At 42.4% G+C, this 14,905-nt stretch overlaps 1 protein-coding gene across 1 annotated transcript in view; it reads left to right on the forward strand.

Moving 5' to 3' along the window:
- Positions 1-1,699: 1,699 nt before the first annotated feature.
- LOC132402385 (chitin synthase chs-2-like) overlaps positions 1,700-14,905 on the forward strand; it is a 54,448-nt gene continuing 41,242 nt past the window's right edge. The window contains 1 exon segment of the mRNA XM_059985243.1: positions 1,700-1,738. Coding sequence (XP_059841226.1) covers positions 1,700-1,738 — 39 coding nt within the window.

Here is a 14,905-nt window from a genome sequence, read left to right on the forward strand (position 1 = left end):
TAGTTCACACACATTCAGAGGTAGAGATGATAAAACTAGTCTTTATTTCCCTCAGTCTTAAAAGGGCTAACAGAAAAAAAAACTGGAAACCTAACAACTAGGAGGAACCCATTGCTACTGCTTGTCTTCCCTCTGTTTCCATGGTTTCTGGAAGGATTGTTAGGATCCTGCAGAATTCCTAGATTAATGCCATCCACAAACCTGTAAAGAAACTCAGATTATAGCTTATACAGGTCAAAGATGACCTGGGATTCAGGTTGGCTGGCTTTTACAAGATTCCCATTGAATGCTGAGCAGCATATATTGACCAGATGGGGTGCAATGGTGGAAACCATGCTGACGACACTATGCTGATTGGCCTAATCTCAAATAACAATGAGGCAACCTACAGAGAAGAAGTCATCACCCTGACACAGTGGTGTCAAGAAAACAAACTCTCCCTCAACGTCGCAAAAACAAAGGAGCTGATTGTGGACTACAGAAGGAATGGAGATATGCCAACCCCTATAGACGTCAATGGATCTGAGGTTGAGAGGGTGAACAGCTTTAAGTTCCTTGGCATGAGCATCACTAGGATATCACATGGTCTGTACAAACTGGCTGTGTGGTGAAAAAGGTACAACAGTGCCTCTTTTACCTCAGAAGATTGATGAAGTTTGGTATGGTCCCCAAATTCTAATTACTTTCTACAGGGGCATGATTGAGAACATCCTGACTGGCTGCATCACTGTCTGGTATGTGAACTGTACTTCCCTCAATCACAGGATTCTGCAGCGAATGGTGCGGACAGCCCAGCACATCTGTAGATGTGAACTTCCCACTATTCAGGACATTTACAGAGACAGGTGTGTAAAAAGGCCCAAAGGATCAATGGAGACCTGAGTCACCCCAACCACAAACTAGTCCAGCTGCTACCATCCACAAAACAGTACGCGCTAGCCTTCCACCTGCAGGTTGCTCCAAGGGGATACTGACAAGACAAACCAACCCCCACACTTGCCCCCAGAGCCACTTATATTCCCAACCTCAAGCCGAGCATCAGGTGCCTATGATTAAGCCCAACAGAAACAAGGGAAAGCTGGAAGACCCGGAGTCTGGAGTCCACGGACCGGACTGTGAACCGGAAATGCAGATTTCACAGATTGGACCATTTAATGTGTTTTTGGTTGATCTGCCCCAGACTTCAACTCCCCTCTGTGTCAGTTCCAAATAGCCCTCAATTCCTCAATCATGTTAGATAAAATTATGCACCTCACTGCTGCCATTGGACAGGAAGTACAGCAATCTTCGCTCCCACACCATCAGGATCAACCGTCAGTCTCGGAACCAGGGCAGATAACTTCACTCACCACAACACTGAACTGATTCCACAACCTATGGATCCATTTCCAAGATCTGCACAACTCATGTTCATAGTATTATTTACTTATTTACTTTTTTTGTATTTTGTGCAAAATGTCTTCTTTTGCACATCAGTTGTTTGTCATTCTGCGTCTGTGTGTAGTTTTTCATTGATTCCATTGTACTGCTTTGTTCTACTGTGAATGACTACAAAAATGAATCTCAGGATTGTATATGGTGAAATACTTTGGTAATGAATTTACTTTGAACTTTGAAATCTTCAGGCATGGTTCTCAGCTATAATCTCTGGTCTTTTCCCCATTTGCCTTCCTCCACTAAAACAACAGACAGATTGAAAATGGCCAGCCAGAAGGAAGAAACAGGTTTTAGGTTACAGGTAAGAATGCCAGGTTCACACTCAGGCATATGTGCACCCACATCACTAAGTGATTGGTCCCACATGTTGGCAAAGGGTTCAAGCCCCACAGGCAACAGTATACCTGTATGCAGAAGCAATTATACATGGTGCAAAAAAGTCAATGTGTGAAAACAATCACCTTGACAATTCTTTAGAAGTTCAATAATGACATATCTCGTGTGCATTGCCTTAGTTATGATTCAACTCAATCTACATCTACGTACATCACAATGGAAAAAGGTTTTAATCTGCCTAACATGCAGCATTTAAAAGGGTGCATTTTATTAAGAACAATAAATATGTTAACTATTAACATGAATCATCAGTCTCAGTTGTACAGCCTGGAGACAGGGCCTTCCCCTCACAATGTCCATGCCGATCTCCTTGCTCACTGACTCTAATCCCATTTTCTTACATTGGGACGATAACCTTCGGAGCTCAGCCTATCCAACACCACCACTTCTCTGCTGTGCGATCCAGACATCCAGTTTATTTACTCTAGAACACAGATTATATGTTCTATATTAAAATAGAAAGTACTGCATGGACTTTTGAGCCTATCACTTCTGCGCCAGCCATCATTTCAGTCTGATGTATCCCATCTGCCTGCACATGGTCTATATCCTTCTACTCTTTGTCCATTCATACAGTTGTCTAAAAGCTTCTTAAATGCTCCTATAACCCCTCCCTGCATTAAGTCCCAGTCATTTACCAGTCTCTGTAAAAACACACGCTTTGCAAATTTCCTTTAAGTTCTCAACTGACAGATCTGTTAGAGATCTCAGAGAAACCAACAAGCATCATGGACATAGGAGAGGCAGTGGATGTCATTTACTTGGATGTTTGGAAGGCATTTGATAAAGTGCCGCACATGAGTGTGCTTAATACGTTACAAGAAAGATACTGGCATTGATAAAGGATTGGCTGATATGCAGGAGGGCAGCGAGTGGGAATAAAATGGGCATTTTCTGGTTGGCTGCCAGTGACTAGTGGTGTTCCTCAGGGGTCAGCATTGGGACCTCTACTTTTCACATTGTTCATCAATGATTCAGATAATGGCTTTGTAGCAAAGGTTGCAGATGATACAAAGATACGTAGGTAGTGCTGAAGAAGCAATATGATTGCAGCAGGACTTAGACAAATTGGAAGAATAGGCAAAAAAAGTAACAATGGAATATAGTGTTGGGAAATATCTGATAATGCATTTTGGTAAAATTAACAATAGCGCAGACTATTACATAAATGGGGAGAAAAGTCAAACAATCAGGGGCAAAAAGGAGCTTAGGAGTCCTCATGCAAGACTCCCAGAAGGTTAATTTACAGGTTGGGTCTGTGGTAAAGAGGGCAAATGCAATGTGCCATTTATTTCAAGGAGAATAGAATATAAAAACAAGGAGATAATGCTGAGCCTTTATAAGACACTAGTCAGACCACATTTCTTTTTTTTTTGTAATTTTTTTATTGAAGTTCATCATCAAACACTTCCATAAGATGTATTTCAGACATTGTACATATATATCATATATATCACAAATCTCCACAAAGTATTTATCTGAGGTATACAGTCATAGAAAAGAGTGGAAAGAAAAAACAAGCAAAAAGAAAGAACTATGTACAAGTAGGGAGTGATCTTTTTTTACAACAGATTCATTGATTTGTGAGAATAAAATCAGGCCTATGAGGCATTATGTAGCTGAACCATTTTTCCCAGTATGAATCAAATTGTTCCAAATTGGATAAAATTCTCTTACATTTTATTGGATTTAATAGCCCATTGACATTAAAAGAAATTAATTTTACCTTGTCCTTAGCCATCTGTATTTATCTGTCAATGTATCATTGAAATTAGAATAAAACTTAATCGATCTACTCCCTGAACAAATAAGAACCAAGAAACGCAAATAACAACAAAAATGGCAACGAATGTGTGATTCCAAAGCTGAGCTCTCTAGTAAATGACCTTGCGTTGAGCTAGAGGAAATGTCTAGCTGTGGGGGATAACCCCTCCTACTTGTGAGTTGAAGACCCCCATTGCAGTATTCATAAAAGTCAGTGAACAAATCCATTACACAGAAAAGATTTCCCTGTGTACTCCTCCTATATATGTATGTATATATATACATACATACACACACATACACACACACATTATATACACATATATATATTCTCATTTTGGTGTGGAAAAGGAGTAAGTAAGCGAATAAAGAATAACAACTAAGTAATATAAAATCCACATTATAATAAGTATTTCTCGAGATAGGTATATTACCGTGTATTTTTGCTTCCGTTTAGATTCTCAACATGTTTAAAGTTAGCCAAACCTTATGGCTCTTCTGAAGGGGGTGAGGACTGTCTTTGGGAAACCCCTGGTCTCTTCCTGATATATTTCTCTCGGCCTCCTCCCGTCTCCTGCCTTCTCGATTCTCAGAATCAGAATCAGACTTTAATCGCCAAGTACCTGTGCACATACAAGGAATTTACTTCCGGCAGATGTTGTCTCTCTGCTCATAACAATAATAATGATAAATATAAATGAAAATATAGATTATACATACAGGTAGTGCAATCCAAGTAATAGTTAGCCGACAGTTAACCGGCAGTTAACTGTTCAGCAAAGTGACTCGCACTATTTCCCAAGCGGAGCGGGATAATTCCTCAATCAGGCTTTCCCTCATTTTGGTGACGCTAACAGGCAACCCTCTGGCCTTCACGTCTGTAGTCGCCGCTTCCACTGTCTGGTACAACTCGTCCCGTTGTCGTAAAACACTCAAAGTTTAGCAGGGTATGGAGTTTGAAATCTAATCTTGTTTTGCTTTAGTACTCACTTTACTTCAGAGTATTCTTGGTGTTTCTGCAGGACCGTGGAGGTGTAATCTTGGTTGAAATATATTAATTTATCATCATAAAACACTCTCTTCTTACCCCAGTCCCTTTGTAGAATCTGCGCCTTGGTGCTGTACCGCAGGAATTTATTTATTATTGAGCATGGCTTTCTATCCTGGGTAGGTTTCGGAACGAACGCGCGGTGGGCTCTCTCGACTTCCAGCTCCATAAACAAGGGAAGATCCAACGCATCTCACAGTAACTTTTCAACAAACTCCATCATAGACAGGCCCTCCGCTCCTTCGAACGTGTAGATTCTGATATTTTTCCGCCGTGATCTTCCGTCCAGATCAAGCAGTTTACCTTCTTGGTGATTTAACATTTTTATTGTCTTGCTCAGTATCCGTTCCATGTTTTGAACGCAATCTTCCACCTTCTTAACGCTGGTGAGCTCTGCCTTAATATCACGGAGCTGCTGCTTTATATCTTTCTAGACCTCCATTATTTCTTTCAGGATTTCAAAGACACTCGCCACTTCGCCTGAATGAGGCCCAGCAGCTGCCTCGCTCGTGCACGGTTGGGTCAGAGACCCACTTGCTGCACTCCTCTCAGACGCAGGCTCCACAGTGTCGCTTTTTTTATTTCCATTTCTTCTCCCCATTCTTGCCCCCTTTTCAGTTCAAATATTTTTCAAAAAATATTATATTTGATGGGATAAGAAGGCTTAATACGTGTTTTTCCGGAGGGGCTTGTGACTTAAGCTGCCATTCTTGACGATGACGTTGTCAGACCACATTTCAAGTCTTGTCAATAGTTATGGGCCCCATATCTCAGAAAGGATTTGAGAGGAGTTCAGAGGAGTTCACAACGATGATTCCAAGAATGAAGAGGTTAACATATGAGGAGTATTTGGCAGCTTTGGGCCTGTACTCACTGGGATTTAGAAGAATACTGGAACATCCCATTGAAACCTACCGAATGTTGAAAGGACTAAATAAAGTGGATGATGAGAGGATATTTCCTATGGTGGGGGTATCCAGAACTAGAAGGCACAGCCTCAAAATTGAGGGGAAACCTTTTAGTACAGAGATAAGGAGGAATTCTTTTAACCAGAGAGTAGTGAATCTGTGGAATGTTCTGTCACAGACTGAGGTGGAGGCTAAATCCGTGTGTGTGTCCTTAAGGAGGAAGTTGATAGTTTTCTGATCAGTCAGGGCATCAAAGGATATGGTGAGAAAAGGCAGGTGTACGGGGTTGAGTGACACCTGGGATCAGCCATGATGGAATGGCAGAGCAGACTCGATGCGTTGAGTGGCCCTAATTCTGTTCCGACGTTTTATGGTCTTATGATGGAGCTGGCTGAGTTTACAACTTCCTGCAGCTTTTTCCAATCTTGTGCGGTGGTCCTTTTATACCAGATGGCGATGCAGCCAGTTCAAATGTCCTCCATGGTACATCGGTGGAATTGGTGAGAGTCTTCGGTGACATACCAAGTTTCCTCAGATTCCTAATGAGATATAGCCACTGTCATGCCTTCTTTGTAATTGTATCAATATGTTGGGCCCAGGAGAAGGGTTGACATGTAGGACTTGAAACTGTTCATCCGTCAACGAGTACCAGTGTGTGTTCCCTCAACTTCCCTTTCCTGAAGTCTACAATCAGTTCCTTCACCTTGATGATGTAGAACGCAAGGCTGTTGTTACAACGCTGCTCAACCAGCTGATTTATTTCACTCATGAGCATCTCCTCATCGCCATCTGAATTTCTGCCAACAATATTGAAGTGGACTGGCGTTGATGTTCAGTGAGGAGGGGCTGTTATTTCTAATCCACATCGACTGTGGTCTCCCAATGAGGAAGTCAGGGATCCAGTTGCAAAGGGAGGTACAGAGGCTCAGGTTTTGGAGCTTATTGATTAGAACTGAGTAACATAATAAATAGGCATGTAACAGCGCACCATCATTCTCCATCATTCTGGGGATTTTAACCAGACCAGCTTAAAAAAGTCTCTAAATAATTACAACCAACATATCACTTGTGGAACCAGAGCCAACACACTGGACCACTGTTATACTACCTCCAAAAGCACTTACCATGCTATCGCACGCCCACACCTCGGGAAGTCTGATCACCTGGCTGTACTTCTCCTCTCTGAGTATGGGCAGAGACTGAAGACCTCAGCACCAGGACTGAGGACCAAGCAGGCGCAGGAGACCTTTCAGGGCAGCTTTGTGTTGGTGCACTGACTGTACTTAGGGATTCATCTTTGAGTCTGAATGATGCCAGATTGTCTTTCAAGAGGGTGAGCCCTCAAGAGGCAACAGGCCCTGATAGAGTACCTGGTAGGGGTCTAAAAACCAGTGCCATTCTCTCATTCCTACAGTCAGGAGTTCCCACCTGTTTCAAAAGTGCAACATTCATCCCAGTGCCTGAGTTGTCTTAATGACTACCACACACACATCTACAGTGATGATGTGTTTTAAGAGGTTATACGGCTAGAATCAACTTCTGGGCCCACTGTAATTTGTCGATCACCTCCATAGGTCTACAGAAAACATCTTCTCACTGGATTTTCATGTGGTTTTCGATCACCTGGACAATACTAATACTTCTGTTGGGATGCTGTTTATTGACGACGCTCAGTGTTTAACACAACCATTCCTGCAATTCTGATCAAAGAGCTTCAAAAGCTGGGTTTTTGTACCTCCCTCTGTAGCTGGATCCTTGATTTCCTCACTGGAAGATCATTATCTGTACGGATCGGAAATAATAATCTCCAGCTCGCTGACAATCAACACTGGCGCACCTCAAGTATGTGTGTTTAGGCAATTGCTCTACTCTCTCTACACCCATGGAAGTGTGGATAAGCACAGCTCAAATGCCATTTATAAATCTGCTGACAACAGAACTATTGTTGGCAGAATTTCAGATGATGACGAGCTAGATCAGCTTGTTGAGTTGTGTTGCAGCAACAACCTTGCACTCAATGTCAGTAAGGTGAAAGAGCTGATTGTGGACTTCAGAAAGGGTAAGACAATAGGACACACACCGGTCTTTATTGAGGGATCAGAAGTGGAAATATTTCAGTTCAATCCAGTGGCGCATTAGTCACGATCTGCAGGCCACAGCGCTAGTCCAACCCAATTAAAATCGTGCAAAACTGCAACAACTATTTTCTAGAAAGGATTAGTTTAGTTGGCTATTTGATTACTTGATTCGGCACAATACAGCAGGCTGAAGGGCTTGTTCCTGTGCCATACTGTTCTACACTCTATGTTCTACAAGAAAATGAGATTATACTCTCCAGGTGGCACTTATCACTGATTACTGCCTCCTCTTCCAATACCTGTCAGTTTATCAGTGGCCATGAAATCCACAGGATGTTTATCAAAGTCAGGGGATACATCCCAGATGGTTGATAAAAGCTGCTAGTGGGTGTGATGAGCTTCAGGTTCCCAAAGGGTGTGATTGCAAATACCTGCCCGTTCCAGCCAAAGCCAACAGCCAGAAAGGTGACCTGAGTTCACTCCACGGGGAACAGCTCAGTGGCAGCTGTGCTATATGAGGGAAAGAAATTGGGAGCTCTGGTGGCTTGGGCAATGAAGGGAAATGCAAAACCATGACCTCTTGTATTGAGGAGGTTGTTGATAAATCAGAACACCTGGTGTGCAGTCTGATCATGTCGAGCATTAGCATGTAATCCAGTCAAGGTAGTCAGCGTTGCTGTCTTGTCTGTCGCCTTGCTCCTCTCTCCTGGGCATCCTCCTCCTGCATGGATCTCTTTGTCCCATCACAGCATGATGTCACTGCTATGAATAGTCTCCCTCCCTTTTGGATATGTCCACAGTGACGCTTATTCAGTCTAGTTGAAAGCCTAAAGTTTCTTATAATTCTGCAAGGTGTGTGCTGGAAACAACTGATGATATAACTTTAAGGAATGTGCCTGCTGAGATCAGCAAGACAAATCTTTAAAGGCACTCATCTGACAAGTGTCCTAAGTCTCTGGTAAACTGCGTTGGTCATATAATTTCAAATGACAAGTTGACTTAGTTGAACATTTTTGCACTTCGGTATTTAGGTTAATATAATGCCAGTGCTAGTTGTTCATGTGCCTAATTGTCAACAACATTCAAAAACTGGAGTATCAGCTCAGGGCCTTGTCTGCCTCTGTTAAAACCGGGCAGGAGGAGTGAGCTGGAGGTAGATTGTAGCCTCTTTCCATCTAATGTTGGTCCAAGTTGTTCCTGGTGATGTTCTAGAACAACTGATATAAAACATAAAACCTAGATAATAGAAATTTAAAGCACATTACAGGCCCTTTGGCCCACAATATTGTGCCGACCATGTAACCTACTCTAGAGACTGCCTGGAATTTCCCTAGCACATAGCCCTCTATGTTTCTAAGTTGTACATACCTATCTAAGACGCTCTTAAAATACCATATTGTATCTGCTTCCACCACCGCCGTCAGCAGTGCATTTAATGCACCCACCACTCTCTGTGTGAAAAACTTACCCCAACATCCTCTCAGTACCTACTTCTAAGCCATAAAATCTGCTCTGCACTCTCTCAATAGTATCCACATTCTTGCTGTAGTGTGGTGACCAGAACTGAACACAGTACTCCAAGCAGGGTCTGACCAGGGTCTTATTTAGCTGTAACAGTACCTCACGGCTCTTGAACTCAGTTCCATGGTTGATGAATGCCAACACACTGTATGCCTTCTTAACAACACTGTCAACCTGTACAGCAGCTTTGAGTGGCCTATTGACATGGACCCCAAGATCTCTCAGATCCTCCACACTGCCGAGAGTCTTACTGTTTATATTATGTTCTGTCTTCAAATTGGACCTACCAAAACGAACCTCAGGGCTGTGTACTAAGTCCCCTCCTTTACTCCCTCTATACCCATAACTGTGTTGCCACCTACGGCTGTAATCTGCTAATTAAATCTGTCGGCGACACTACATCGATTAGCCTTATCTCAAACAATAATGAGGTGGCCTACAGGGAAGAAGTCATCTCTCTCACGAAGTGGTGTCAAGAAAACAAACTCTCCCTCAATGTCGCAAAAACAAAGGAGCTGGTTGTGGATTACAGGAGGGATGGAGATGGGCATTGATGATATCAGTGGATCTGGGGTTGAGAGGGTAAATAGCTTCAAGTTCCTCGGTATCCACATCACCGAGGACCTCAACAGCACCTCTTTCACCTCAGAGGTCGAGGAAGTTTGGTATGGGCCCCCAAATCCTAAGAACTTTCTACAAGGGTGCAATTGAGAGCCTCCTGACTGGCTGCATCACTGCCTGGTATGGAAATTGTACCTCCCTCAATCGCTGGACTCTGCAGAGGGTGAGTGCAGACAGCCCAGTGCATCTGTAGTTGTGAACTTCCCATGATACGGGACATTTATGAGGACAGGTGTGTAAAAAGGGCCCTTAGAATCATTGAGGATCTGCAATCTATTCCAGCTGTTACCATCTGGGAAACTGTATGGCAGCATAAAAACCAGGACCAACAGGCTTCGGGACAGCTTCTTCCACCAGGCCATCAGACTGATTAACTCATGCTGATTTGAGTGTATTCTATATTACATTGACTGTTCTATTTATTATAAATTATTATAAATTACTAAGGTTGCACATCACACATTAAGACGGAGACATAACAAAAAGATTTTTACTTCTCATGTATGTAAAGGATGTAAGAAATAAAGTCAAGTCAGTTCAATTCAATTCACACTTCTCTGGGTTGTACTCCATCTGCCACTTTTCAGCCCAGTTCTGCATCCTATTGATGTTTCGCTGTAACCATTGACAATCCTCCAGACTATCCACAACACCCCCAACCTTTGTGTCATCAGCAAACTTATTAGCCCAACCCAACCTTCTATTTCTTCATCCAGGTCATTTCTAAAAATCACAAAGAGGAGGGGTCCCAGAACAGATCCCCGCAGAACGCCACTGGTCTCCGGCCTCCCTGCAGAATATGAACCATCTACAACCACCCTTTGCCTTCTGTGAGCAAGCCAATTCTGGATTCACAAAGCAAGGTCTCCTTGGATCGCATGCCTCCTTACTTTCTGAAGGAGCCTTGCATGGGGAACCTTATCAAATGCCTTACTGAAATCCATATACACTACATCCACTGCTCTACCTTCATCAATGTGTTTTGTTACATCCTCAAAGAATTCATTCAGACTGGTAAATCACGACCTACCCTTGACAAAGTCATGCTGACTATTCTGACATAATCTGATTATGACATTCATCTGACATAATCAGATTATGTCTCTCCAAATGTTCATAAATCCTGTCTCTCAGGATCTTCTCCATCAACTTACTGAAGTAAGACTCACTAGCCTATAATTTCCTGGGCTATCCCTATTCCCTTGCTTGAATAAGGGAACAACATTCGCAACCCTCCAATCCTCCGGAACCTCTCCCGTCCTCATTGATGATGCAAAGATCATTGCCAGAGGTTCAGCAATCTCCTCCCTTGCTTCCCACAGTAGCCTGGGGTATATCCTGTCCGGACCCAGTGATTTATCCAACTTGATGCTTTTCAAAATCTCCAGCACATCCCCTTTCTTAATATCTATATTCTCAAGCATTCCAGTCTGCTGTAAGTCATGCCCACAATTGCCAAGGTCTTTTTCACTGGTGAATACTGAAGCAAAGTATTCATTAGGTTCTTTCGCTATGTCCTCCGACTCCATGCACATGTTTCCGCTATTACACCTGCTTGGTCCTATTCTCACATGGCTCATCCTTTTGCTCTTCACGTACTTGTAGAATGCCTTGGTGTTTCCTTAATCCTGCTCACCAAGGCCTTCTCATGGCCCCCTCTGGCTCTCCTAATTGCATTCCTAAGCTCATTCCTAGCAACCTTGTAATTTTTTAGAGCTCTAACAGTACCCAGTTTCTTTTGTAAAGTTTTCCTTTCTTCTTAATTAGATTTCCTACGTACTTTGTACACAATGGCTCTTTAGCCCTACCATCCTTTCCCTGCCTCAATGGAACAATATCTATGCAGAACTCCATGCAAATATTACCTGAACATTTGCCACATTTCTGCTGTTCATTTTCCTGAGAACTTCTGCTCCCGATTTATGCTCCCAGGTTCCTGCCTAATAGCATCATATTTTCTCCTTTCCCAATTAAATCTTTCCCAGATTGTCTGCTCCAATTGCTCTCCAGTGCTATGGTGAAGGAGATAGTGTTGTCGTCACTACCTCCAAAATGCTCTCCCACCACGAGATCTGACACCTGACCAGGTTCATTTCCCAATACCAGATCAAGTACAGCCTCTCCTCTAGTTGCTTATCTACATATTGTGTCAGGAAACCTTTCTGAACACACTTAACAAACTCCACCCCATCTAAACCCCTTGCTCTAAGGAGATGCCAGTCAATATAAGGAAAGTTAAAATCTCCCATCACAACAACCCTAAAAGTGATTTAAAGTGATGTTCAAATGATGTAAAGTCAGATTTCATCTGATCCATCAAAGTTCAATACTCTGGATTCAAAATTTAAGGTTATTGGTCACATGTACATCAAAACCTACAGTGAAACGTGTTGTTTGAGTTAACAACCAACACACCTGAGGTTGTGCTGGGGACAGACCCAAGTGTCATTTCACTTTCTGGCACTAACATTGCATGCCCATGATGCTCAACAGAACAAATCAGAACACAGCAAGCAACAAGCAACAACAGCAGAAACAAGCCCCATTCCTCCTCCCTCCCCCCACCGCCTGCCACACACATACCTGTATGCAAGCCTTAAACCTCAGGACAGGCCTCAGGCATCTATCCTCCAGTGACACAGACTTTGTCCTGCTGACACCAGGCTCTGATCTCCCCAAAAGACTGTCAGAAATTCGCAGACTCGACTCTGGCCAATAAACTTCACATGTGGGCTTCTGATTCGACCCTTGGGTCTTGGTCCTCAGCATCACTTCCACGACACACCGATCACCAAATACCAGGCCTCATACTCCAGATGTGCCGATGATAGGGTCCCAAGCACTTGGCCTCGAACTCCAGTCTTACTGATTGGCGAACGAGGGGAGGGGTGTCATTGGAACTCGACCACACAGCTCCTGCACACACAGAACTCCAGCTCTGGAACTCACCGGCACCTTGCTGACTTGGGGGTGGCGTGAGGGGCACACCCACTGTCTGCTAGTCTGACATCAACGTCTGATATCTGACCACGGATGCCCAACATCGATGTGTGTTGGCTTTGAGTGTGGAGCAGAGAATGGGGGTCCAGGAATACAGGTGTAACTTAGTCTTTACATTAATCTTTGGAGAGGGTGCAGAAGCTGTTTACCAGGATGCTGCCTAGATTAGATGGCATGTGCTATAATGAGAGGTTCAACAAACTTGGGTTGTTCTCTCTGGAGTGGTGTGGTAACGTGATTATAATGCAAATAATGTACAGTATCTTTACATATAATCTATAGTTATTTAAACAAGCAATAATGCTTAATCAACCTATATATATATAATGTTATATATAATTTATATATATATATATATATATATATATATAAAATACAAGATTACTCAAACATTACTTAAATATGAAATACACAACATTCCTACCTGCTTAGCTATTAACTTCAACTCTGTGGAGAATGCATCTCAATTATATACACAGTATATTATATAATACAACTGTTATCTACAGACATTCACAGCATTGTAAGTTTTAAAGTGTCCCAGTCAGGCTTGAAGATTTAATTGTTGTGGAGGCTTTCCCACTCTCGTGGGGTAAAGACATTCCCAACAAAGGGGGTCACTCTGCTTGGCAGGTGGAATTTGTGGCTGTGAAAACATTCTCAGGTCTGCGACCTCCTCCGCGGTGGATGTAGGAGTCAACCCTGAGACGGCAGGAAGTGGTTCTGACAGCTCTGGACACCTTTCTTCTCCTTTTGTCTCTCTGGATCTACTTCGATCCCTTTCTTTTACTTCTCACATTTTTTCTCTCTTTCATATCTTTCTGTTTCTTGTTCACATTCTTTCTCTCTGTCTCTTCTCTCTTTCTTTTTCTAATTTGTGCATTTTGGTCTTGCGAAGGTGTATTTAGTTCATTGGCTTATTCTCTAATTAATTATTCTATTGCTCCCTTTACGATCTGATCTCTTCTCTTAGTTTCTGCATCCACATCATCTGACAAATCCTGTGTTTTCATATCTCTGTTGACTCCTTTCTGTTTGGTTTTCCATTCATCCAGCTGGGCTTTGGTCTTTGCATCCACTTTTGCAAGAAGCATTCTATCTCCCATTTGAAGTTGATGTAATAACTTTAATACACACAGAGTAGATTCTGCATCTTTCTATTCACAAAAGCACACGTTTTGCAATTTTCCTGAAGCTCTTTTAACTTCCTCCCAGCTTAAATCCAAGCCAAGCCACATTTCACAAGTAACCATCTTATTAACATATTGGTAGCTTTCTCCGATATGTTACCTACAAAAGTTGTTTATAGTTGGACAACTACTTTTGGCACTACCATGATTTCTCTGAGCAGCATTGCTTCAATATGCTTTCCAACCAGAGACAACAGATTGGTACCAACATCTGTTTGTCCTCTGATGGGCAACAATTCACGTGGAGACTGTGCAGCATGGCATTATCTAGTACTTTTCTTAATTCACTTTCATGTGGCTTCATTGCAGGGGGTGTGGTATGCAAATTATTGATGGATCGCAATCAAGTTTTAGTTATCTCAGTCAATCATTCCCCCACAATGCTGGTTTTCCTAATTTTATCACATACAAGCTCAATGTAGCTTTTTTGTTGTTGTATTTCACTGTTGTGAATGTCATTCCCACAGGAGTTATCTTTTCTCCATTATAAGTTCATAGTTGGATATCTGCAGGCTTCAGTTCAGTATTGGTGAAAAGCTGTTCAAACTCCTCTTGTAGAAGGACTGAAATAGCTGAACCAGCGTCCAATTCCATTTAAATTAATTTGCTGTTTACTTCTGGTGTAAAACATATTGCTTGTCTATTAGTTTTCATGCTGTAAAGCTAAAGGCTACACAGTCCTGTGTCACTCTCATCATTAACAGAATTTTTTCATCAACACCATGCAGATTAGTGCTCTTTTTGAAACTGCAATTTGAATTTTTAGTTTTTCCTCTTCCCTGAGCAGTCGATTTATTTTTGTCGGTCTGACGTGCTCTGTGTATGCATTCTACTTCGTTGCACTTTCTACAAGTTTTGCCTTTAAATCTGCACTTGTTTGGTGTATGTGAAACCCTGCCACAAAAGTAGCACAATTTGTTTGGCCTGGCTGGTTTCTTTTTA

Source organism: Hypanus sabinus, chromosome 12 (assembly GCF_030144855.1).
Source record: "Hypanus sabinus isolate sHypSab1 chromosome 12, sHypSab1.hap1, whole genome shotgun sequence".
Classification (NCBI taxonomy): Eukaryota; Metazoa; Chordata; class Chondrichthyes; order Myliobatiformes; family Dasyatidae; genus Hypanus; species Hypanus sabinus.